The sequence below is a fragment of the Galeopterus variegatus genome, unplaced genomic scaffold, assembly GCF_000696425.1.
Source record: "Galeopterus variegatus unplaced genomic scaffold, G_variegatus-3.0.2 Scaffold3662, whole genome shotgun sequence".
In the NCBI taxonomy this organism is placed as follows: Eukaryota; Metazoa; Chordata; class Mammalia; order Dermoptera; family Cynocephalidae; genus Galeopterus; species Galeopterus variegatus.
In genome coordinates this window covers 116,706-144,308 of record NW_007729773.1, presented here as the reverse complement: position 1 = coordinate 144,308, position 27,603 = coordinate 116,706, and the positions used below count along the sequence as shown (strand labels likewise).

Here is a 27,603-nt window from a genome sequence, read left to right as displayed (position 1 = left end):
CTCCCTCCCTCCCTGCCTTCCTCCTTTCCTTTCTTCCTTCTTCCCTTGCTCCCATTCGTCCTTCCTTTTTCCCTTCCTTCCTCCCTCCTTCCCTTTCTCCCCACTCCCTTCTCCCTCCCTTCCTTCCTTCCTTCCTTCCTTCCTTCTTTCTTCCCCAATCATTCTGTAGCACTTACTGTTCAAAAGAAACGGTATTAGGAGCTTGGTGTGATTGAGAAGAACTAGACATGGATCTTTCTCTGAACGGTCTAACATTCCCAAAGTGGAGAGGAGACACATGCACAGACATTTTCCGCAGTGCCCTGTTCTCAGGACCTAGACACGTTTGCTCACTTGGCTCTTTCTGCCTGGAACACCTTTTCCCCCTCATTTTCTGAGGACTTCCTATTCAGCCTTTGAGACTCAGCTCAAGGTCACATCCTTTGCCACGTCTTCCCTGATGTCCTTTTCTCATTCCTGCTCTGAGCCCATGTGACACACTGTGCACACCTTTAAAAAAAAAAAAGCTTGTCATATTACGTTGTGATTGTTAGTTTCTTTGCCTGCCTGTTTTATGAGATTGTGAGCCCCTTGAAGAAGGGAATATGTTTTTATCATCTGCACAGCTGTAGTGCACATAGCAAGAGATCTGGAATATTATAGGCACTCAGTAAGTACAAGTGGTGTGAATAACTGGATGAATGGATAATTGTGATACAAAATTAAGTGTAAAGCATCCTATAGAGAAAGACAAATATACTGCAGTGGGATCTAGAGATGGGAATTATTCATAAGGGAAATGGGGGAGGCACGGAAGGTTCTTTGGATGAGCAAGGTGTTGGTGCTATGCCTTGAAGCATAGGTGTGATATCGCCACGTGAGTTGATGAAGCACAGGTCAGGAGAGGAAGAGGGGGATCCCACGGGTGAGAAACCCACATGTGGAATGGCACAGAGGTGGGAACATACAAAAGCCAAGGGAGGGGGGGATGGGTTCCTCGGGTCATTTTCCACACAGGTTACCTGAAATTTAATCATGGGAGAAAGGTCAGATTAGATTGAGGACACCGATGCCTGTATTGTCCTTGGAATTCTTTAGTGGCAACATTTACCATCGATGCAAAGAAGAGGGCTCAGAATGGGAGGAATGAATGAAGCCGTGGCAGAGAGATAGGGTGTTCCTAAAGGCTCTATTTCTAAGACCAAATACCTGCTTTGATTTCTGGCAGTACTTTAATATCTAGACTAAGTTTCTCTAAGACAATAGCTGTTTTCAAAAGGAAATGTGGAAGAGAGGCAAGCAGAATTTGGCTTTCCTCCTCCCTCTCCTTCCACCCCTGCCCTGTACTGTCTGGTTACTCTCCTTGTCCTGCCAGAATAACCGTGATGCCCCATGAACTTCCCCAGAAATACTCCTGGGATGAAGCAGTCCCTGTCTCCCACGACCAAGGCCTCACCTCACCTTTTTAGCCTTGGCTATTCAACAGACACCACAGATGACCTGCCTCCTGAGAGTCAACTTCCAGGTCATGCTGTCCTGAGATCCCCGTGGCCGGCCTTGACCCCACACTTTCTGATGTACGACCCTCAGAGACCCACCAGAATCCAGAACAACCTCAGTGCTACCTCCTTACCCAGTTTCTTCTCTTGCCTTCCTCATCTCAGCTTGTCACAGGTTCATCTTTTTCTTGTTGGACTAGAGATTTGGGAATCTAAGGAAAGGAGACCTTGATTCTACATCATCACGTTTCCTTTTTTTAATGTTTTGTCATCCTGAGTAGGAAAGGTAAGCCGTGAGTTTAGTATTGGTCCTGCCAGTACAATCTATGGCTCTCGGTCCCTTCATGAACAAACTCAGAGTTGAACTACGAGTATTTGACATTTAAGGTTCCTTCTTGCTCCAACTGCCTTGGATTGTGCTGATAAAATCTACTTGAAGTCGTGGGGCAATTTTAAGGCTCAATGAACAAGAATTTGCACGATGCTTGAGTTGCTAAAATGAATGTGATAATACAACTGTGGGATTAGCAGAATTCTGATGTATTTGTATTTTCAAGCATCTAAATTATGTCTGCATGGTTAAGGTTGGAGACAGAGACGTATCCCCTCACTGACAGTTAGTTTCTAAATGAATGAGACACTTTCAGAGCAGCAATCCTTTTTAACATGTCATAAAATTAACTATGGGAAAAGATAATGTTACAAATATTTTAAGTAGTTCATGCACACACACAGCTACACTTTGTGAGGCGATAGTAGATATCATCAGGTGTTAAATATGTTTTGATTTTAAAACACTTAATGAGGATTCTCATATAAATTAAAACATCTCCATCTGCTGTCTTGCATGGAAGGTGATATTTTACTATTGCACAATCATCTCCAAATCTAATTCCACCAGGAAGACTTCTAATCGCAGTTTAATTTTAGAGCAATATTCCACTTGGCAATCAATAAGGCACTGTCGTCAAACTTTGATTTAATAGGAGACGTGGATAACATTCTCCACATTATGCAGAGAGAGAAATACTTTCAGGAAAGGGAGAGAAGGAGAAGAACATCTTTGTCTCAAACTTTTCCCTGCTGTATACCATTCTCGTGCACTAAAGCCTATAAATCAATACCCCCATGTTGCATGAATATAAATCTCATCAATTGTACGTCATTAACATCATGAAAAAGCTACTCCTCTGAGCAATTTTCCTCTGCTGGCTAAATATGTCCTCCTCGTAAAACAAAATAAGTGGATCCTGATTACTTTACTAGCAATCACTTCCTTCTTCACCAATTTTTTTGTCAAAATCCATTAGAATTATACTGTCTTATTTCCACTTGAAGGACTAGGGTGTCTAGACAGTGACACCACCCTCCAAGCATGATGTCTAGTGGTCAGTGGGAAAGCTGGACAGTGGCAATCACTTCCTTCTTCACCAATTTTTTTGTCAAAATCCATTAGAATTATACTGTCTTATTGCCACTTGAAGGACTAGGGTGTCTAGACAGTGACACCACCCTCCAAGCATGATGTCTAGTGGTCAGTGGGAAAGCTGGACAGTATGTGAAGCCAAAGGAACAGTTCTAGGAGTCACAGAGGCAAATAGATGGTCAGACCCTGGAAGGTGAAAGTGAGGCAGAAAATTCTACTTCAGCAAATGATTCATCAGATCAGAAGCCTGGAAAGATTGCACCAAGCTGAGGAATGGATGTTTTGGAAAATGAGTGATCTAGAAGAGATGGTCAGACCCTGGAAGGTGAAAGTGAGGCAGAAAATTCTACTTCAGCAAATGATTCATAAGATTAGAAGCCTGGAAAGATTGCACCAAGCTGAGGAATGGATGTTTTGGAAAATGAGTGATCTAGAAGTTAGGCAATGACCATCTTGAGCCTAAGTGAGCCTCTGGCCCACTGTTCCAGGAGGCTGGCTTTGTGGAGAGAGGACTTAATGGCTTAAAGAATATTGGGAGATGGAACAGGAGCTTAGGGAATATCTACTCTGGTGGGTCCCAGTGTGTCCATAACTGACTGCCCTTGTGTTACATTTCTTCCTCCCTCCAGAGACTCAGTAATGGGGCAGAAAGAATATTGGGAGATGGAACAGGAGCTTAGGGAATATCTACTCTGGTGGGTCCCAGTGTGTTCATAACTGACTGCCCTTGTGTTACATTTCTTCCTCCCTCCAGAGACTCAGTAATGGGGCAGATTTGTCCACCAAAAAACTGCATTTATAATAATTTGTTTTTCTATTTGGACTGTTTAAACCATAATCACCAATAAGAGAGTATGCTCAAATATGAGCTAAGGAATATAACAATAACCTGATATAATTCCAAATAAACTTGGCATTTCTGTCTGCATGCACAAAAAAATGTGTAGACATTAGGAATAATTATAGATTTCTGTTTAGCTTTATGAAATTTTGAAAATTGCTTGGGGGCCTCTTTTTATTTCCCTTAATGACCCCTGTACACACAGGGCTTTGGGTGAGGAGCCATTGATCTGCTGCATACCTCTCTTACTAGAGAAATAAACTGAGGTACAAAAGGTACAGTGGGTGCCTGTGTTCACACAGTGGCTAGAATTCAAGCCTTCTGACACCCAGTATAATGAAGAGGCCCTTTATAAGGACTTTAAACATACCATAGGCCTCCAGATGCATATGTATAAGCCTTTACAGAGTACTGTTTACTGAAGATTGCTTTAAGAAGGTTTAATATAGAAAAATAACCATAAAAATCACCATCACTTAATAGGATGGTGAACAGTATTTGTTGAAGCTCAAATGATAAAGGCAAGAAGGTCAATTTCAAAAGATTTGCAAATTACTGATCATCAATCCCAATTTACTTTAGTTCAACAACTGTAGGCCAAGCCCAGGGCAAGGTGCTAAGACAGCAGAGGTAAGGAAGAGAGAGCCTGGTGGGGAAGACAGACAAGAAATCAAGCCACTGTATCAGAGAAGGGAGACCTCTGAAAGTGGAGAAGCCCAGGAGCCATGTGTGAGGGTGTCAGCAGGAGTTTTAGTATTGCTAGGAACTGAAGTTCTATAGAAACGCAAAAGAGGGAGGGATTATTTCTGCAGGGAGAAAGAGAAGTAGGATTTGGGCAAGTGGATAAAGGAGTGGACATGGCAGACAGAGGAACCAACCCATAAAAGCCTCAGAAGACATGTGCAACGCCACCTGTACCCCGAATGGTGAGTTTGGACAAAATAAAGAAAGGCATTCGTTCCTCAACATGCTCTGTCACCATCTGCCAGAAAAGTAATGTAACAAGCAAATGTATGGTACCATGGTTGTTAATGACACCCCCTGGAATTGTGCAGGGCACATTCTCCACCGCTGCATGCAGAAGCTCTGGGTTTGCAAGTGTACTAACTATTCAGCCAAGAGTTGGACTGTGCTCTGTCATGAAGAAAGATCCAGCAGAAGCCTACCCACTGAGTCAGACTGACTGGCTCTGGCAAGCCGAATGCAGCCACCATCACAGACGCTCATTCAGCACGTGAACAGTCCTGTTTATCTCTCTGGTCACAGCATTAAGACCACAGGGGGAAGCCTCCATTTCTCAAGGGCAGGCACAGCTCTTTTTTTCTCCATCTGGACCAAACAGCTTTTCCGAAGCCCTTCAGGCCTGTTCGCACGTAGCTAAAACACATCTCTTATTGATCAACAGCTCAAAGGGAAAGTCTCCTGAAATATGTTCTTCCTTTTGTCTCTGATAGGCCCTTCAGCATCATCATGCTGTTCACGAAATTTCCTACATTGCCAAGGACATCACAGATCACCGGGCCTTTGGATACGTTTGTGGGAAGGAAGGGAATCACAGATTTGTGGCCATAAAAACAGCCCAGGCGGTGAGTATCCCTATGCAAGGAGCACATCTTTCCTTGCAACGCTGTGGGACAGTACAGTCACCCTGTTGGTCTTCGAAGACCCTCTCTGATGTATGACCTCGTAATGCATCACCACCAGAAGCTGCTGCTCAGGTACCCATCTAGAAAAAAATAAACAGCATTGGAGCAAGGAAACATGCTCATACCCACCCTTTTTTTTTTCTAATGGGTATTTCGTAATGACTAATTATTTTCCTTTCTGATTAAGCTGGATGGAGGAACACTATACAAGTAAGTTTCTTTGTGTTCATAGCCTCGTTTAAAAAATAAATAAATAACTGATTTGCATAAGGCCTGCCCTAATTTTATTGTATTTGAAATCACTAATATATAAAAGCAATGCCTTTTATGCTTATGATTATTATGAATTTGCAAATATAATTACTTGGAGAAATGAACTTTAGCCTAGATGCAATTTGCTAAACCAATATAAACAAGGTAGAATTAATTAAGAATGGGATGCTTTCAGTTTAATAGAAAATGGAAGGGCTGTGGGCTGTAGCCACAAAAACAAAAATTGGTCACTGTGGCTCAGTACCATTCCCTTATTAATGCGCTTTACTATCTTTCACTCCAGGCTGAACCTGTTATCCTGGACTTGAGAGATCTCTTTCAACTCATTTATGAATTGAAGCAAAGAGAAGAATTAGAAAAAAAGGCACAAAAGGATAAGCAGTGTGAACAAGCTGTGTACCAGGTATACTTGTGAATTTATCCTGGTGCTGGAGATGATTGGGGCTTAAAATAAACAGATGTGAAAACTGACAGTCAAGCCTTCTCCTCCTGCCGCCAAGTAGAAATAAACAAAGATGAAAGGTTCCTGTGTAAATTACAGGCACCCAAAGCAAGCCATTAGAAATGATCCCTTATTCTCTGAAATTCTTGACATGTTAGAGAAAGTGAAACTTTAATCCAGAGGAAGATTTCAGGGGAGGAAGACTAAAGACAGGCAATAGCTTTCACTGCTGTGAACACCGGGGGGAGGGGGGGGGGGTACAGAGTTGTGACTTTTTCCATGTGTTTTCTACCTTAATGACCCACCAGCCTATCCTGCCCAGAGCTGGTTTCTGTGCTGTCCTGTAATTTCTGAATACAGTCTCACATTTCTTTCTTTATATCCTCTGCTTTACACCCTCCCTTTTCTTACTCTGCAATAGACGATTTTGGAAGAGGATGTTGAAGATCCTGTATACCAGGTAATGTCTGAAACTAGTTGGAGGTTTTAGGTTCAGGACTAGCTAGGCTTATGGCACAGCCATTTTTATCAGAAACCTGAAGAATCCACCGGCTGCAGACTCTGGAGAGGGACCAAGATTATTTCTGAGGGTGAGGGCTGCCAGCCCCTCCAGAGGCAAATTTCCATAAAAACGAACAGAAGTTTGGCCAGCGTCAATAGCATGGGATTAGGAGACCCGCTTCTCCCTTCTAACCCTTGCCTCTGCCCCCTCCACAGTCTATAAAAGTTTGATCCTGGAGCTGAATGCTTTCAAATGTCTCTTGAATATTCTGAATTCATTAGAGAGGACATGAATAATGAGGTGGCTTCTCTGAGTTAAGCACTAGAAATGGGGGCTGACATTTTGGTGACATTTGAGCACAAACCCAAAGGGTAGTTTGTAAGCTTTAGAAGGGCTATGAAAAGAAGTCTCTGGGACACTAACGGGGCAGGCTGACCCTCTGATTACCTGGCTCGGGCTTCTCTGAGTTAAGCACTAGAAATGGGGGCTGACATTTTGGTGACATTTGAGCACAAACACAAAGGGTAGTTTGTAAGCTTTAGAAGGGCTATGAAAAGAAGTCTCTGGGACACTAACGGGGCAGGCTGACCCTCTGATTACCTGGCTCATGCCATAGAGGCCGCTGTGAGGAGAGAGAGAGGGATCCTGAAGACATCTCTGCCTTAGCTTCCTCTGGACTGTCTTCACGGTCTGCAGCCCAGGACTGGGTAGAGAGATGACCTCTCTTGCTTGCAAGTATTGTGCTCAGTTCAAACAGAGATGCAGAAAAAAGGGAAGAGGCATCCTCCCCCTCCCCTGTGCTTATTCCCAAGGAGAGAAAAAAGCCAAAACACTGAATTTTGAACACAAAAGAAAACCTCAAACTTATATTTCTAACTGGGATACACTGGTGTTATATATGTGTGTGTGTCACATATGTATTATATATAAATGCATATTTTCACAAAGAAATCCAGTACTGCTGTGATGAAAGCAAAACAGTATTACTTGAAGTGGAAGAAGTATCTAACATATTTGGCAAACAAAAGCCAAAGTTGCATTTAATGACATGCCTTGTATTAGAATGCTGAAGGGTGAGGATTTGTTTGCAATGTGAGCTTCAGCCCCTGCCAGGCGGGCTCACAGAGTATGAAGAATAGAGTCCTTTTTGAAACGTCCCAGTCCTTTAGCATCTAAAACATGCACATGGAAAAATTGATTTTCAGTATTTGTAACTGAGAATGTAAAACAAGGTGATTTGGGGGGATGAGACAGTTTGGGGCTTCTGAGATTTTCAGAGTTGTCCTATGACCTTGGGCTTTAGCAGGCAAGGGAAAACAACTCAACCATAACCCAAAGTTTACAAAGTTTGGGATCCTGAAGACAGTTTGGGGCTTCTGAGATTTTCAGAGTTGTCCTATGACCTTGGGCTTTAGCAGGCAAAGGAAAACAACTCAACCATAACCCAAAGTTTACAAAGTTTGGGATCCTGAGCATTCCCATGAATTAGTGTTCTTACTCAGCAATACCAGCATATTCAAACAGTATTGAGACAAAGTGCCACTGAATGAAGAGGTTATATCTCCAGAAAGATCTGCAGGGGCCCCAGGCAATCATTGTTGAAGGCCTGACTGGTAGACCTCTGCAGTTCTCCTTAGAAAAAGGAGGAATGTGCAGGACACATTTTATTTCAGTAATCCAGTTGTGTCTTTAAGGTATTTTCTCTTGTGCGTGTTTCTTTAATGCTCACGGTGATTTGTATCTTGAATTCCAAATGCTTTTTTTCCTCTTTCTTTTTCACATCTGACCTTTCTTCTCTGGCTGCTCCTGTGTAATAGTACATTGTGTTTGAGGCTGGACATGAGCCAATCCGTGATCCCGAAACAGAAGAAAACATTTATCAGGTATAAAATTGCTTGCTCTCTTAGCATTGCACCACAATCAGTAAATGCACAAATGCACTGATGAGTATGAAGAAGAAAGCGTCTTTTGGTCATTCTAAGCTTGTTAAAATACCTTTGAAGGAATTGGCTTCTAGCTCCCCTGCAATTTGCCAGTAGTTTTCATGCCTTGTTGTGGAAATGTTTAATGGCCAGTGGGGACAATGTTTTCATTTTAAATGATCTTGACTATTTTAAGTAGAAGCAAATGGAACATTTCATTTTACTAAAGTGATACACTGGAGAGTTGATGTCCATCATACAGAAGGATCTTTCATTTATCAAAAGAAGGTACTCATCAGATTTTTTATAAAAAAGCTAACTCCACTACTGAAAATAAAGTTCAAGTTTAAAAATGCTGTTTGAAAACAACATTGGGAATATTGACTAATTAAAAGAAAGTACAGCTAAAGGTTTTACCCCTCCTAAAGGAAAGGTAAATTAATATTCTTAAATGTTCACTACGTGAAGAATACTGAATATGCTTTTTAACTCATTTAATTCTCACAAATATGCTCTAAAGTAGGTATTTGGATCCTACTTTTACAGGGGAAACTGAGACTCCGAGGTGTTGAGTAGTTTACTCAGGGTTGTACAACTGCTTAGAGCCAAGATTCCATCCAGTCCAGCCACGAGTGTGAAGGTAGAGCTCGGCTTCTCGTACCAGGCTTCTCCATCAGAGCATTTGAGTAACTGCAGCATGGCAACACATCAAATAAATATGACGACCTCCGATTTTTCACTAATTAGAACTTTAATCCTAATTTGAAAAACAAACATATGGGAGAAGAAAAAAATTTAATGTATTTAATAAGTGATTGTAATTTTTTTAATTTACTTAGTTGCGTGGTCTATTAACTCTGCCTTGGGCGTGTATTACTTGTGTAATAAAAGTAAAACATATTTCCAATTTCTATCAAATGCATAGAACTCTAAGTGACCAAAATTTAATATTTGTTCTACCAGCAGCTCAGTTTAAACTAGCCTTGTGGAATAATAATCTAAGTATTTCTCTCTGCTGGATCCATCTGGATTCTATTCAATTGTGAGGTTTTGTTCTGAGATTGTGTTTAAAGTCTTCGCTTACAAAGTTTCTCTCTTTAGAAAGAAAAGTTGCACTTGTCCCCAGTGTCATATTTTAAAGTACAGCCTTGCATTGTCTCAATGTGAGGCTAAAGGAACTATTATCCAGTCATTCTAGGAAGAGAATGCACCTTTTAAATAAAATGAGGCTCTGTAATATGAGGTTTCTGAATACAGAGCTAGCTGTAGTTGGCAGGGCTCCCGCTGAGCCCGCTGCTGGACTATAGAGGAGGAGGGAGGCATCAGAGGGTACTGGAAAGAACTGGTTTAGGCCAGCAGAAAGCAGTGTTGTAGTTCTGGCTCTGTCACCAACTACCTTTGGCTGTGTGGTAGTGGGCAAGGCACTTGCCCTCTCTGAGACTCAGTTTACCCAATGATAAAACGGGAGTAATTTCTCCCTAACTGACATGTCTGTGTGAGAATGAAACAAGCTCACGTGTAGAATGTGAACAAGAGACCCCATCCTGGGTCACAGAATGTGGGGTCTGGCTGTGTGGATTCAGAATCTTAGTACAAGTACCAATGCAGCTATTAATTCAACTTGTCAAGTTCCTTTCCCTCTCTGGGCCTCAGTTTATTCATCTGTAAAATAAGCAAGTAAGACTCAAGAATTTCTCAGGCAAGGCTGTTTTCTGCTTTTTGAAACTAGTGCATCACCATAGGACTTTGATTCTTTGGAGAAGCATGTTGTCTTGCTTTAGGGTAACAAGACTCTTACAAATGGGGCACGTGTGTGCATGCATGTGGGTGGGCACATGTGCTCTGTTGTGGGCCAGCTCTGTGAATGGGGGTGTCTTAGTCTTTTTTGTGCTATTATAACAGAATAACTGAGACCAGATAATTTATGAAGAAGAGAGATTTATTTTTTCAGTTCTGAAGGTGGAAAGTCCAAGGTCAAGGGGCCCACATCCCATGAGGACCTTCTTACTGAATCATCACATGACAGAAGGTGGAAGTGCAAGAGAGCATATGTGCATGCACACAGGAGAGAGAAGGGTGATGATAGATAGATAGATAGATAGATAGATAGATAGATAGATAGATAGATAGATAGATAGATAGATAGATAGATAGATAGATAGATAGATAGATAGATAGATAGATAGATAGATAGATAGATAGATAGATAGATAGATAGATAGATAGATAGATAGATAGATAGATAGATAGATAGATAGATAGATAGATAGATAGATAGATAGATAGATAGATAGATAGATAGATAGATAGATAGATAGATAGATAGATAGATAGATAGATAGATAGATAGATAGATAGATAGATAGATAGATAGATAGATAGATAGATAGATGGGGGAAGGGGACTGAACTCACCCTTTTATCAGAACTCCACTCCCTTCATAACTAACCCACTCCTGCAACAAAGGCAGAGCCCTCATGACTTAAGCACCTCTTAAAGTCCCCACCTTCCAACACTGCTGCATTGGAGATTAAGTTTCCAACACATGAACTTTGAGGGACGTATTGGAATCACAGCAGTGTGTTTACATGCAATATCTAATTATTTCTCACAACAACCCTATGTGGCTTGAGTCATGATTCCCACCTTACCGATAAGGCAAGCAAGACTCACAGAGGTAATGTATCTTGCCCAGGGTCACAGAGCTAGCAAGAAGTAGAACTCCTATTTGTGGGCCTCTCCCACCTCTATAACTAAATAAATAAATCCTGAGCCCTTTTTCAGCTCAGAATTTCCTGATTCTAAGTTTTACAGTTAAATCCTGTGTAAGTTTCAAGTCACTATCTAAAAATCACACTTGTTTTAACAGCTCCGACCTCCAATCTTCCCATCTGTCCATCATGTACAGGAAACTACTATTTAAGGGAATGATATTTTATCACCTTCTACAGAAGAGGCCTCGGGTCAGTTTCCTCTCTTACCTTGCCAGTGTGCTGGGGCTAAATTTACTTACCAAGAGATAAGCTTTGGACTTAAAGATAAGGCTGGGCTTTTAAGGACTACTGTTAGGAGCTTCATTCTTTTTTTTTAAAGGCCTACCAGTGTCCTATAGCTGTTCCTCCTGAGGAGGTTGCAATGTTTCTCATACTGCAGCTTTACCCAGGCTTGACTCAGGTTTTATGCCTCCCTGTTTTCTGGAAAGAGATAAACAGATGTGGGACCTAATCCTGTAACTGTTTTGTGACCTTGAGTGAAGTGCATAATTTTTGTATCTCAGTTTCTTGGGCTATAAAATAGGATTCTTATATTATCTGATCCCAGAAGTGATGTGAAGATGTAAAGTGACACGGAGAGACACTAGTCCGTAGTATGTCCTGTGTAAACGTTAGTTCCCTTTACTTCTTGTGTTGTTAATTTCAGATGTTGTTCAGGATGTCTTATAATGACATATTTAGTGAAGTAGAACATAACTTGTGTACCTCCTCTTGTCTGAGAGCCTAGCAAAAAGCTGCAGCCTCACTTTACTTTGCTATTTATATCCAACATCAGGGAGGGAGAGGGTCTTGCATAAATGTAACCTCTTTTTGAGGATCAGTAGTCTCACTTTCCCAACTATATTAATAATAATTGTCTTTCACTTTCTGTAGCTCACAGTTATCACTTGTCTTTTTAAACCAACACAGAGCCTCACAGTACAAAGCATTTTTACACATCACTTAATTTGGGCCCTTCCAATGACTCAGAGAGATAGGATAACAGCTTTGATGACTATCTTTTTAAATGTAAGAAAATCTAGTTTCCCCAACTTAAGCACTGAGCCCAAATTCAGAACCTCTCATTGTAATCCCATTGTTCTTTAGTACTTCCTACATAAGCGAGATCTCAGCTTTCCAAGTGGGCATTTTCCAAGTTCATTTACTCAAAAATCATTGTTCATCACTCACTCAACATGTGTCAGGTATCATTATATAAAAATGATGAGTCTCTAGTCCTGTGTCACCCAACACAACCTTGAGCTGCCTCTACCCAGTATGTATTAACATGTTGCTGAAGTAAAAGAAAGTGTCTTCTGCATGTATAGAACTTCATGTAGAATTTTTAGAGTAATTTAACACCTATTAACTTGTTCATTCAAAAGTGAGTATTTTTGGATCACCTTGCATGTGCCAGGCACATGGAGAAGTAATAGTGACCGTGGCATCGTCCCCACCCTCAAGGAGTTTATAGACAACTCCTTAGGTGCTCACAGTGACCGGATGAGGAAACTGAGTTTCACAGATCAAAATGACTTCTCTGAGTTACACAGCCTGTAGCAGAGTCAGAATTAGGAAGCAGTCTTCTGGTACTTTACAGCCTGAAACTTTTATCTGTCTACAACATTGTACTACTGCAGTGGTCTGTGTAGATGGAATGGACCAGCAGGCAGAGATGAGATCCAGGAACATAGACCTTCATACTCATGGTAAATGTTTGATGATTAGACATTTCTTTGTTTAATCAATATCTACAGACAGGGACGCTGGATAATAAAATATCTGCCCTTCCCTCAGCAAGCTTACAGAGCTGTGGTACTATAGACCTGTGAACAGTTATAATGTGGTGTGATAACTCCCATGAAAAAATAAAGCACATTTTATACTTCATTTCAGTAGCTGGATTACTTATCCATCTCCCCCAATAAGACAATGAGCTTTGTTAAATCAGAGGCCATATTCATCTTGTTTGCCATCATTGTCCCAGAAAAGCACAGTGATGCCATGTAATAGGTACTTGGTGACTTTTACATTTTAATAAAAGAATTCATCAAGGTTACAAGAGTACAGAGGAAGGCTCCAAACCAGGCCTAGAGTGTCAAGCAAGGCTTCCGAGAGGATGTCCCAGCTGAGAGAAATCTTAAAGGACAAACAGGCAGATTGATATCTCACCCATGGGAGAGCCAAGTCGAAAAGCTTTTTCAATTATGCACAGTTTGGGTTTATCCATCCCACCGCTTCTCCTCCATTTGCAGGGATAATTGAGAGGCAGCTGCGGTTCAACTGTGCTAAGTGCCCGTAGTGAGCAGTGAATTACGGGAAACAGAATGCTGTTCATTTTGCTCGGTAAAGGGTGAGCTAGTAAAAACAAAAGTGAGGGCTGGTAATTTATTGGCCCTCGTTAACAAGGACTCTGTAGGCATTCTTAGAGGATTCCTTTTAGATGCAGCCCGGTTATCAGGAGCAAAGAAATTACATTCTTCATTGGCTACTTGCAAACTGAGGTTTGCAAAGACAGCTCTGGAAGTGCATCTTCCACACAGCTATGCACACTCTTAGTTCTGTTTTCTGCAAGAATGCGCACAAGCTTCTGGGAATATAGGATGTGATGTCAATGAAAAAGATGCACCCAAAACAGCTGTCTGTATAGTGCAGCAGTCACGTTGTCAACTGCCCAGTCCCAGACTCCTGGCTGCCCCACTCACTGACTGCGGGATCCTCTTCAGGCCTCATTTCTCTCCTCTACCACATGGGGACATTGTAGTCCTCTCCTGTCACACTTCTCCTGAGGATTATATGAGAATGTATGTAAAACACAAATGTTTAGGACAGCGCCTGGCACATAGAAAGTGCCCCGTCCATGTTAGCTCATACTGTTAAAAATAAATGTCTTGCTTGGTAGCCAGAAAGAGCTGGGTTTGAATCTGATCACTTGATGGCTTTGAAACTTTGGGCAAATTACTCTAACATCTCTGAGCCTCATTTTCTGCTATTTAAAGTGGAGTTGATAATACCAATTTCTTAGGGTTATTATGGGGATTTTAAGTTAAATGAAACTGAAAATGACAAAGGGACTTAAGGAACAAGCTTAAATTCTTATTTCTCCTAGCAGAATGGTGTGGTCAGCTGGTCCAAGCCTAGCAGATACTTTTTCGTCACAATTCCCCACATTCCTCTATGTTCCATTTACCCAGCCGTCCTTTACTGAGTGCCTACTGGGCGGTAGGCACTATGCCTGCTCTTAAGGAGATCCCAGTCTGATGGGAAGACAGACACGTGGTCAGACCATTACACAACCTCTGCTGGCTGGGACTGCAGTGGAGGCGTGAGCTAAGCTGTGGCAGTTGCAGAAGGAACAACTAATGAGCACTTCCATCTGGAATGTTTCATCTCAAAGCCCTTGATGGACTCATTAGAAAAGTATTCAATGTATCCACTATTGTTAGAATCATAAAAAGTGTTCATGTACATATCTATATAATGTGTCAGTGGCAAAAGAAATTATCATTCAGACACATTACAGTACAATAGTACCTAATAGTTTTTGTATCTAATATCCATTTTATCATTTGATCCTCATAGTAACCTGAGTGGGAGGCAAAGCTGATAGATCCCATTTGATAACTGGAAGCTCAGAGCAGCTAAGTGGCCTGTTCAGGGTATTTCATTAAGCACGTGGCCCAGGAAGACCACATGCATTAAGTAAGAGAAGGGAGAAAGGGAGGAAGATACAGATAAATGTTAAAAGTGATCAAGTTCTTCTGGTTCCCAGTCCCATGCTTTTCATGCCATTCGTAGGCCCTTTTCTTGCGTGAAAGCCGTTGGTAATTATCAGATGTCTTGTACATGATCCCAACAGAAGCTGTACTTCGTACTCGGATCTTGGTATTTGCTATTATATTTTAAATAGCCTGAATCTCAGAGTTAGCATGGAGCAGTTTAAACTCAGCTACAAAGTGTTTTTTAATCACTTTGGGCAAATCATAGCACCTCCCCAGGCTTCATTCTTACCTTTAGTAAAAGGAGGATTATTTTTTCACCACATGATCCCTGAAGCTTCCTATTCTATGATTCTGTGTTAAATGATATGCTCCCCGCCCCTGCTATCCATTCTGCCTAAGGGAAGGAGCCTGGCCTGATGCTTTCACAGGTAGAGCACTCCATTGGGGTGGCCCCTTGGGCCTGTCTGGGTGCCATTCTCACATAGACTCAGCCAGCTTGGAGTTGAAGTCTGGTTGCTTTGTTCTTTGAAAGTGGAGTACCAGAGCAGCGTGACTGTGCTGAATTTGGTTTTTCCACAGGTTCCCACCAGCCAAAAGAAGGAAGGTGTTTATGATGTGCCAAAAAGCCAACCTGTAAGTGTAAGTACAGCTCCTCTCTACTGCCAGGTTTCTGTGAGCTGGATTCATACCAAGACTATGTCTGCAACCTGCAGAAGAGAGCCCCTCTTCTGGAATGAGTGTCACAACCCGTATGGCTTGGCTGGGGACTGCATGCTGGAGATGCCTCAGTGGGCCAGAGGGAAGGAGGCATAAGGCAGAAGTGGTAGGGCTGAGGAAGGGGTACCAATCTGGATGAAGCTCTGGTCCTGTGAGTGGAAGTGAGTTGAATCATGCAAATCTCTCTGTCCAAGGGCTTTAAAATCTCGAGTGTTCCATGGCCAAAGTCTCCAGCGAAGGCCTTATTATACCTGGTCAAGGAAAGAACCATGTCTTTTTCCTGGGAAGAGAGCTGCCCATGCAATATGAGAGTGGTTGAGAAGTTTGAAAGGGACAATAGGAGTAAGGCCAGCCAGGGCCTTTGGGTTGTGTAAGGGTCCAACCAGTAGGCACAGTGTGGTGGGAAAGGCCATGTGTAGTGGGCTTGCAGAGAATGCAGGAGGCATGCTGCACTCAGGACAAGGTCCACTGCCTCTGCATCCCCTCTGCTGGTAGGACTCCTGGGAATCTGAGCCAGAAAGGAAAATCCCCAGCTCTGTGGTCCTGTCCCCAGCCATGGCTAGACCCAGAACTCACATTGAGGACCTCCAACTGGCACTCAGAAGGCAACCTCTATATGTGATTCAGGCAGCACTGGGGAGCCAGTGAAGGCTCTTGAGCAGTAGCACATGTGACTTTGCCACAGCCTATGTAAAAAAGAACTGGTGTTTAGAGTGTTTAGGAGGTTTAGTCACTATTGGTCTCATTTATCTCAACAATGTGTGGGAAGCAAACTGGCTTTGAAGTCTGCAGACCCCCAAGAATCCCAGCTCTGGCCCTAACAGAGCTGTTATGAAACTAAAATAATTCTACCTGGAATTTAGTCACTATTGGTCTCATTTATCTCAACAATGTGTGGGAAGCAAACTGGCTTTGAAGTCAGCAGACCCCCAAGAATCCCAGCTCTGGCCCTAACAGAGCTGTTATGAAACTAAAATAATTCTACCTGGAACAATGTTATCAGTTCTGGACCCCATACTACGAGAGACATAAACACACGCACCTGCATGTTTCAAGGTAAGATTAATAAGGGGATTCGGAACCCCATCCCACAGGGAGCAGCTGAACGACCCAGAAATGTTTGGCTTGGAGAAAAGAAACCGTAAATATGGAGATGGGATTGCAAAGGGCCATTGTATAAGAAGAGAAATTATACTGTTCTGTTAGTCAAATTGTGGAATGGAGACCAGTGAGTGGCTCTACAAGAAAGCCGAGGCCAGTTCAAAGTGAGGGTGGCCCTCCCAACAGTCAGAGCTGTTTAAGGGTGGAACAGCTGCCATTTAGGAGAGTGAGCTCACTGTCAGTGGAGCTGGCAAGCAGGGCCTGAAGACACTCGGCAGAAAGACTACCAGGCCGATCCCAACCCCAAACAGGTAGATAGCGGGATGAGGTCTCTGTGTCCCTACCAAACCTGAGATTCCGTATTCTGCAATCACGAGTCTTTCCGGTCCAGTCTCACCCTCGCCTGCCCCTTCTCCCCTTTTCCCTAGTGAAACTTCTTTCTGATCAATGTCCATTTCTCTAACCCTCTCTGCTTGTATCTTGAATCCACCATTCCCCACCTATATGCTGCTTCGGAAACCCAGTGCATGCTAGTGTTAATGAAAAAGCACATGCAAGTACAGGCCCCTTCTTAAAAACCTGAGTCTAGGGTCCCTAGTCAGTGTACTGCTGCTCAGGGAAAAAAGCAGTTTTTCTCCCTGAGGCCTCTGCATCTCATCCAGCCCCTGGTCATTGCTGAGACGCTGGCCTGCTCTTAGTGTTTCAGTCTGGTTCAGGCCCCACGACACAGTTCCCTGCAATTCAATTTGGGCCTGAATTGCCTCACTCGTCACTAACAGGTTCAGATACGTGAGGGAACATGCTCTATTTGCTGCCTTGGTCTTTGTGAATTTATTAACCATTCTGGCCGCACCATCTCCATGCTTAATAGCTCCAGGGGGGGAAAAAAAAAAAAACAAGCCCAAGTTCCTTAGCCTGAAATACAGGAAGGCTGCCTGAAGGTCCCTCTCCCCCTAGCCTGCTTGTCTCATCTGCCTCCTTTGGGTCCAGCCCTACCCAACTCTGGTTTCCTAAAGGAGTCATACCCTCCCCCACTTCCTCTGCAGCCTTTCCCTAAGATCCTGCATTCACTTCAAGCTTTGTGTTGTCAGCGAGACTTTCTGGACTTCTGCTCCGAATGCCATCAACAGAACATTCCTGCCTTTGTGCCCCCTCCTACCCCATCATTTCTCTATTAATCATATTTCCTCATCCCCGTTGACTCCATGAGCTTCCCAAGGTCCTTGTAATACCAGCAGCAAGCCCAGGGCCCGGTACTTCGAAGCCAGTCACAACACAGCTGCTCCGGGAATATTTAATAAATATATGAATGACTCCACCCTGCAGATGGAATTTATAAAAATCCCTGGTACTTTCTTTTAAAGGAAACTTTCTGTTTTTCTGACTTCAAAATAGTCATTAACTAAATGTACTAGAAATTTTGCTTGGAAAATATCCAGGCTGCCTTAACAGCCTGCAGTGGGTCCCCACCAGCTGTTTGCAGAGTCCTAGAACAATCTGATGGTAATGTGAACTTCTCCATGAGTTATTTTCAACATTTCTAAAAGCCCAAGAGAGGCAGGAAGTAAAAAACTCAAGCTGTAGTGTAGAGACCAGTGGATGCAGTTGGAATCTGAGCTCCTTCTGTTACTACCTGTGGAATTTTCAGTAAGTTTCCTTGCCCCTGATTCTCATTGTTCATATCTACCACAAGGGATTACTGAACCTAGATGAGGAGAAAATAGTATGTGTATTGGAAAGTTGATCCCACCTGCCTAAACCTCCCAGAGGTACATTAAATACACACAACCCTCCTTACGCTGGGATCTTCCTGCCTTCAGGCTTCTTCTTGTAGATCCACCTCTCTGTTGAGTGCACATGCTCTAGGGTACCTCTGTGCTCTGAAAATGCCAGCCAGGATCTCACTGTTTGCTTCTTCACCACCTGCCCCTTAGCCAGAAAAATGAACCAGAGATAACCCACTTACTGCATGTTAAGCTGCTTCCAAGGAGTTGTGGGACTTCCACAAGTTTCCCACAAGAAGGCAAACTGCCCAGTGGCCTGTTGTTTTAGGCCCCACCTGGTTTTTTCTTCCTTGGATCCAGGTCTTTACAGAGCCAGATGATAGATGGGGCTGTCCTTGGGGAAGTCAGCACCCCCCAAAATGGCCTGATCTTTAGAGTCAGATCTGGGCAAAGCTGTTATCATGGCCACTTATTAAGGGTCCCTGAGGGGATATTTGCATCTCTTATCCTCTATGTCATCATCTATAAAAGGAAAATAATACCTGCTTTGTAGATATGTTTGGAGGATTAAAGGAGACATTTATGCAAAACCCTTAACAGAGAAGGTTAATTAGATTACATGAGAACATTTCCATGGGTTGCTATTATAAGCAACGCTCTATCAAACAGTTCTCACAGAGCTGGAGATTGTCAACTCTTCTAGGTGATTACACACCTCCTCTGGGAAGCCTTCCATACCCAAACAGGGTAATCAGTCCCTCTGGGGCAACTCTATACTTCTCTCTGCAGTAATCACAATGGATTGTCATTTTTTCTTAATGTTTCCATGTAAGCCATTGAAGTTTGAGTTCCTCAAAAGCCTTGGCTGAAATATCTCATGCAGCTCTGTAATCTCAGCACCTAGCACAGTGCCTCAAATACAGTTGCCGCTGAGGACCAAGGTAGTAACCCAAGCTGTGAGAGAGATCCGAGTTCAAATCCCGCCTTTATCACCAGCTATGTGACCTTGAGTGAGTCCTTTGCTCTATTCATTCTTTGGTCTTCTCATCTATACAACGATGATACGAAAACTAAATTCTAAGGGTTTAGTTAGATTACTAACAGTAATCACTCAGCATGCACTAGCAATAAATAGAGACAATAAATGTTGGTCACACTGTATTACTCACCAGGAGCAGTCTCCTTTACTCCATACCTCCTGCATTGTGAGTTCATTGAAGACAGAAATCCTATCATATTCATGTCCCGATTACCAGTGAACATTGGTGCAGAGTAGCTGCTCACGTAGTGAATGAATGAACAAAAATCGTAAGTGAACAAACGAATGACTACATGAGGAATGAACCAGCAAATGAGTGCTTTTAGACCCAAAGCACTTCTACTGTCAGACAATTCGGTTTATTTCCTCCTGGGGCCAAAGGCAGCATGTCAAACTAAGACAGTGTCTGTTCCCAAAGAAGCCCCCTCCCCTGGCCCCTTCCTGCACTCTGTGTTCAACAGCTCTCGCCTTATTCCACCTCTGCCCCATAAAAATGTGTTGTTTATTCTTCCTGGCTTGGATCACCACACAGACAGATGGCCTTCTAAACACACACGGGCACACACACGCACCTGTGTTCTCTCCCCTCCCACGTCAGGAACTCTGCATCAGGCAAACCAAAACATTTTGCTTGCTTGGCAGAGTTATTTTTAGTTTTTTGTCTGTTTTGTTTGTTTGTTTGTTTGTTTGTTTTCTTTTCTACCTAAGATCAATCTTCCTTCCTGGGGCCGTGTGGAAAGTGTTTAGACTCATCAAGGTTCTTTAATTTTTACTGAAAAGGGGCCTGTACGTTGCTTGGCAGAGTTATTTTTAGTTTTTTGTCTGTTTTGTTTGTTTGTTTGTTTGTTTGTTTGTTTTCTTTTCTACCTAAGGTCAATCTTCCTTCCTGGGGCCGTGTGGAAAGTGTTTAGACTCATCAAGGTTCTTTAATTTTTACTGAAAAGGGGCCTGTACATTATGAAATATGAGGGACACGATCTGACAGAATTAAGAATCAGCATAGTCCTTCCACCCAGAAACCCCTGGAACCATTTGCATGGCACATAGAAGGATGGGGAAAGGATTTAGCCCATTGATTTTGCCAGATCCTTGTCTGTAAACCAGTGTAATTCTTGGATTTTAAGAGTACATCAATTCTACCTTTTGCCTTGCCTCAGATAATATTCAATTAGAGATAGCAATTACATAGTCCATTTCTCAGACTACATATAGCTGCAGACTTTCTTTTTAAAAATCAAAATTTTATAGAGGAATATAATATGTAAAAGAGAGAAAAGGGAAAAGAGGGGTCCTATATTCCATCCAGTCATCTTCACACTCAACCCATGGTGGCTCTTGAGTCTTCTCTACGATAAGAGCAGTGTGGAAGAAAAACAGCATCTACCCTCAGACTGATGTTTCAAGGAACATTGGCCAACCCGATGTTCACAGGTTCATCCAAAAAGTTAATTCTTTAAGACATTCAGACCCTTTAATTTGTTAACATGTATAATCAGTCAAATATCTATATATAAATGTATGATATGAATTTACTATGAATATATGAATATATACTACATAAATTGAACATTTCTCAATTTCTTTTACCTAAAAATTCTTTTTTTATACGAAATCCAATACTTCTCACTTTGAGAATCATTCCATTGGAGACTTGTTGGAAAAAGAGATGTGTGTGTATGTGCCCATGAATGTGCTACTGATGCAAAACAATTTACCCTAAAACTCAGGGACGTAAAGCAACAGCATTTGTTATTGCTCACAAGTCTGTAGATCAGCTGCTTGGATCTTCTGGTGTTTGCTTTTCCCTGAGCTCCTTGGCTTGCATGCCTGTGGTCAGCTGTGGTCATGTAGGCAGCTCTGCCAGTCTTCGCTGGGCTCACTCACATGTTTGGGGTTGGCTGGCTATAGAGTGGTTAGGATGGCTTCACATGGGGCAGGAGGATTCTCTTCCACATAGCATCTCCTCCAACAGGTTTACTTGGCTTGGTCACAGAGTGGTCCCCCACTCTTCGTACAAGTTCCCCAGAACATGAGTGGAGGCACACAAAGTCTCTGGCAGTCTACATATGTCACTGCTGCCACATTCTTTAGCCAAAGCAATTTATAAGCCTGTCTCAGATTCAAGGGGTGGGGAAGAAACTCTACCCTTTGGTGGAACTGCTGCAAAGTGTCAATGCAAAAGGGCATGGATGTATGGAGAGGTGACAGGCAGATGTATTATGCAACCAGCCTACCACAGTCTATGTATAAAATCACTACTGAATTGTGATAATCAAGTGTTGAAATATAAAACATACTTTCTTCTCTGATCCCACTCTTGTATTTTTTGTTGCCTTCCCTATTTTTGGCCATTTTCTGGGGAGATTTCACTATTTCATTGGATAGCCCATTCAGTGACCTGGCCTCTCAATTCCAGGACCTGGATCCCTTGAATCTTATCTCTTAGAAACAGCCTCAGTGAACTCAGACCCCCAGGCCACCCTCCTTTCTTTCACCATAAACTTCTGTCCATCCTCCTTTCCCACTCTAACACTCTTGCTGAAATTTTTCTTGGTTCAAGATTTAAGATTCACTTAAAATGGCATTTTGTCTCTTTTGTTTTACTCAAATCCCTAGGAAAATTGCTCTCCTGAATGACTCCTGCTGAACTTTCCTAGTGGTTAAAAGTCTGGGCTTTGGGGTCAGAACAGTTTGGATTTGAGTCCTGTCTTCACCATTTCCTAGCTTTGTGACTTTGGCTACTTCAATTAATCTCTCAAAATCTTGGTTTTGTCACCTGTAAAATGGAGTTGATGATAGCACCTGCCTTAGAGCTTTTGTGTAAGGACCGACTGAGCTAAAGTCTGTGAATGGCACAGTGCTTAGTGCAGTGAGAATTCAATAGCTGGGGGCTTTTATGCTGTATCTTTCCCCTGTTTTTCTGAGAGCTCCTAGGGGACAGGAATCAATTTTAATCATCACTATCTCTAAGGTAATTCTTCTTGGGATTTTGGTCTCAGAGATTTTGGTGGTGGATCCTCCCCCCAGAAAAGGACACATGTAACATGTCAATTTTGTAGGCCTTGAAGCCCACAGGACCCCACCTCACTCTCCCATCGACAGAGACACCTTGACATTAGTGGCAAATTTGATGTATCAGGTGATTCCATATTCTTAGGAAGCAGAAGTTAGAATTTATTTTTTTTCTTAATGGTCTCGTCACATAGTGTGTCAACTTCTGGGAGCAGAGTTTCGTTTTGATGAGCTAAGGCCCAGGTACAGACAGAAAGATGATTCTCTCTTTACCTTCCTCCTTCACTTTCACTCCTTCTTGCCCTAGTCTAACCCTCCTTGGCCCATCAACTCAGGAGGCTCAGCCATGGTTAGGGCACCTTTCTTGTTCTACTTTTTCAAATAACACATTTGGATGCTTTTGTTCACTGATTTTAATTTGGACCTATGATGTCCCCTTCTTCTAGCAGGTTTGTTTTTAGGGTCATGCTACACTTTCCTCCACTCTGTCCTAGGAACTCTGAGCCAAGATAAGCATAAGTCCCACTCACTCCAAGAAATATACATTTTATCTCTTCCTGGTCAAGGCAGCTGGAAGCTTTGCACAGGGGCTAATTTCTCCTGTGATCTTAAATACAAAGGTATATTTTTATGTCACGGTCTCTGAAAGCCAACAGTATAAATGCTTGCTAACAGGAGGTGTTAAATGGATGGAGAGAGAGGATGAGCAGGATTGGAACAAGCAGAAGAATGTGGAAGCACCTTCTAGGTAGATCACTGAGTCTTTCTGACTCCTGAGTCCATACGCCTCTACTCAACAGCACTCAGCGGATTAATCTATCATCAGTTTCCATCTCAAGGAGAAAGGGAAATACAGGTAGTCTTTGGTTCTGGCAGCTTTTGATGTCAGACCTGTTTTTAGGCAAATATCCTGGCCTCTTTGTGACTGTCAAAATTGTACATTCCTGAGTGGGAAGGAAGGTGTCTGCCGAGCATCCCATCACTGCATTCATTATTTAGTGCTTTTTGCACTCTGTTAGCATTTGAACATGATTCTAGTCCCACAGTGGGACCGCGAGTGGAGTGGTGCATTCACAGGCTGCTGAAGTGCCTATTTCAGACCTATTTATGCCCTAGGATGCTAAACTTGGTTGAGACTTGACCTTCACAGTCAGTTGGTTCAAATGACACAGACTGAAACCTTACCGTGACTCGTGTCATTTTTGCATGAGAAATACTTCGTGATTTTCTTCTCCCCTCTCCCCATTCCCCACGTACTATTCTTACAGCTGAAAAAGATCTTTTATCCTTCACTTTATAGTCGCCCGGTTTAAAACCCTTTTATATAGTGGTATAAAAAGCTTTCTAATTATCAGTAAAAACCAGTCAGTGGATTCTAGCTAAAATTTTTTTGGCCTTCAGAAAGTTCTTAAAAGTTTGCATAGTTGTAAATGGGAAGAACACATATCATCACATTGATAAGTTTGACTAGACATTAATTTCCTTTTGATGAAACGTGGTTTCAGAAACTGAAAGGAATGATCAGACATCTCAAGATTCTTTCCTCGCTTTGGGTATGATCTTTGTTAATCACTTCAACTTTCTGAAACTCATTTTCCTTATCTGCAAAATGGAAATGACAGTCATCCCCTGCTGACATCTTGGAGCCCTGGTGAGACTCAGAAGGTAATGTCTGTGAAAGCCTTTTCTGCTTTTTTGAAACCCCACGAAAGCAAAAGACCTAGGGATGGTATGTATTCGTTGCCTCCAATTATTTTATGGACTGTTTGTGATTAAGGGAAAAGGTGCATGGTATGACGAGAGGGCAAATCTGGGCTCAGTATAAGAAAGAAATTTCAGACCATCTGAGCTGATTTTCAGAAGAAAGGACAGCCTCTTGGAGGAGTGAGCTCTTTGCCCCTAAGAGTACTCCAGCAGCAGATGAATGGTTCTATGGGGGATTCTTATATTGTGAAGGGGACTGCCCTGGTGGACCTCAGAATTATTCATCTACTTTCACGTTCTGTTTGCCACCAAGTCCATTATGTAAGCCAGCATTTATCTCCTAATCTTGCACCCAACATGTCAGCTGCCATGTCAGGTACCCCATTCCTATCTTCACTGTTATTACCTCGACTTTACAGCAGATCACTCTGAAATGCACAGCAGTGAGTTCTGGTGTTGCCCTGTGAACTTAGTGCTTAGGATTTTAAAAAGTTTATCAAGTATTACAATCAGGTCGCCTCACTAAGCAGCATTGGGCATAGAGTAGGTGCCTAGAAAATCTGTTCCACCTTAGTTTCCTTCTGGAGAGCTTAGAATTAGGGCTAGGAATCTATCTGGCATGTCTTGAAAAGAAGCAGCATTGGGCATAGAGTAGGTGCCTAGAAAATCTGTTCCACCTTAGTTTCCTTCTGGAAAGCTTAGAATTAGGGCTAGGAATCTATCTGGCATGTCTTAAAAACGAGCCACACTGGGAGAAACTGATAAAAATTATGATGATTGAGATGTCAGATTCAATCATCAACCGCTAACCATACATACTAAGAGTCTAGGGCTAATTTAGTAGTTAAAAATGTAGCTAGAACTTATGGAGCATGTGCTTTGTGCCATGGGCAGCCTAGGCTCTGGATTCAGCTTATCTCTTTTGCAGTAATCACTACCCTAGGAGGAAGGTATCATTTACATATGAAGAAACTGAGGCTTAAGGAGGTCATATCACTCACGCACAGTCACAAAGCTAGTAAGGGGCAGAGCTAGAATTTGAACCCTAAAGAGGGCACCCACACAATTCCCAGTAAAACATACTGCCTTTATGATTAAAGAAAATGCAAAGCCCTCCATCTCCTTACCCTCACCCTAATCAGAATCAGTACTCAGGCCTCCGGTCCCATCCCCCATTGCTCATTGCTTCTAGACTCTTGATAGTAGCACTTTTCCCTCTGGAGGCTGTGAACACCTCTCTCCTCCTTTAGACTGAGTTCCAAGTGCTCATGCCTGTATCTAATTCATTTCCAAACCCTCGCTCCGCCTGGCAGACTGCTTTCTTCTCCCTGAATGTTGAAGACACGCTTGCGAACCACAAAGAACAAATTTCATTGACAGCCACCCACCTCTGAAGCTCAGAAAGATTCTCATTTTGCCACTTCTGTATCCCGTCCTCCAAACACTCCGTGTGTTTCTGTACAACCCCTATCCCCGAGAAATGAGCATTTGGTTGAGTTTCTTTGCCCTAGATTTAATTCCGTTTTCCTGCTGCAAATGTAGGAAGAGTCAATCCATTAATGTGAAGAACTGCAAGAATTCTCTGGACAACTGTTCCCGACTCCCTCCTCCCCATCTTTTATGGCAAGTAAATTTTCATTCACAATTCAGCAGTTGGTTTTTCCTTCAGTTTGAAATCCAGATCAAGATGTTGCATAATTGGATTAAATCTAGTCTGAACATTTGTCAGTTTCACTTCCTCATTAAGCACCACATTGTAGAGAAATTATAATTATTGCAATGCAGTTAACATAGATGTTACACAAGAGGAGGTTGTTTCATAGCGAGGGAAGGAAATCTGAATCTGCATATTCCCACAAATGAATAGAAAGTTGTCTCCTCATTAAGCACCACATTGTAGAGAAATTATAATTATTGCAATGCAGTTAACATAGATGTCACACAAGAGGAGGCTGTTTCATAGCGAGGGAAGGAAATCTGAATCTGCATATTCCCACAAATGAATAGAAAGTTGTCCCTTTTGATGTTTCTTAGGTGGGCTTTCTTTTAGCTGTACTTAAAAATTGTCCTGAGATAGAATCTTGAATTCCTGGAGTCTTAGAGTTAGTAGGAACATTAAAAAAAGATGTTATCTGGTTTAGCATCTCCTATCAACACAAGAATCCCTCAAGAGCATTTGAGAAGGTGAGGATGAATGTTCCTGACTTTTCCTTCAGCTTACATTCCTGTGTGGCAGACTTTCACTAATTTTTTAATCCCAGAGCTCCAATTGCTAGAAAGCCCTTCTTTTATCTGAGTTCCCCTTAAACCTCATTCATTCATTCATCCACTGAGCAAGCATTTACTAAGAACCTCCTATCTATCAGATAGTGTTCTATTCTCTAGGGGTATAAAAGTGAATAGGATAGGCTGCTTAAGAATCTTAATGGTCTCAAGAAGAAGATAGACAAAAAATAATAATTACAATTAATATAATCGGGCTGTAATCTGTGTACAAGATGCTATATGGAAGGGCAGTAAACTTTGCCTGAAGGAGATTAGGGAGATCTTCACCCAGGGGATATGATTTGAATAGAATCTTAAAAGGTGATGGAAGTTTGCCATTGGAGAAAGGGTGGGACAGTTTTCAGCAAGAGGGAACCAAATGTTTAAAGACACTGAGATGGAGAAAAGCCTGACATATCCCAGGGGCTGTTTAGCAGCCTGGGGTAGCAGGACCACAAGATGTTTTCATGGGAACAGCAAGCGAGGACGCAAAGGGAAGCTGGCCTCAGTGAGTTAAGGGCCTGAAATGTGGTGCTGAAAGGCTGTGATCTGGGAAGTCACTGATGCTTTTTGGTGGTAGGGTGACACTATTAGAGTTGTATTTCTCAATGTCACTGTGGTGGCCGGTGGCAGTGGCAGGTAGGAAGACCGTTAAGAAGCTAATAGAATTACCTAAGTGTACTCATCAGGATAGAGTCAGGAAAGCAGAACCCATACCAAGTAGTTTAATAGAGGGAATTTAATGTGGAAAACTAAAACTAGTTACAAAGGTGTTAGAAGAGCAGAAAAGCCAAACAGGACAGTGGGGCAGCCCATATCAGCAATTGTCGGAAGTAGCTACCATCCCTAGGGCTAGAAGCATAAGGCAAGTAGGTGGTGTTAGCAGAGCCCAGGAGGTGGGGCTGTCAGTGGGTGCTGGGACCATAAAGGGAGCTGCTCAGTGGGGAGAGGGGCTGTCTGGTGGAAGCTAACCCCATACAGGAGACTCAGGCCTGGCCAGAAATACTGTCTGAAGAGAGCTGGAAGGAAATGAACT

The 27,603-nt window shown here is 42.4% G+C and overlaps 1 protein-coding gene across 1 annotated transcript in view; it reads left to right on the top strand.

Annotated features, from left to right (window-relative positions):
- The window catches only part of DAB1 (Dab, reelin signal transducer, homolog 1 (Drosophila)), a 155,114-nt gene that overhangs the window by 73,445 nt on the left and 54,066 nt on the right, over window positions 1–27,603 (top strand). The window contains exons 3-7 of the mRNA XM_008585671.1: window positions 5,200–5,331; window positions 5,948–6,067; window positions 6,528–6,566; window positions 8,426–8,491; window positions 15,585–15,644. Of these exons, the coding sequence (XP_008583893.1) occupies window positions 5,200–5,331; window positions 5,948–6,067; window positions 6,528–6,566; window positions 8,426–8,491; window positions 15,585–15,644 (417 nt within the window). The remainder of the gene's footprint in view (window positions 1–5,199; window positions 5,332–5,947; window positions 6,068–6,527; window positions 6,567–8,425; window positions 8,492–15,584; window positions 15,645–27,603) is intronic.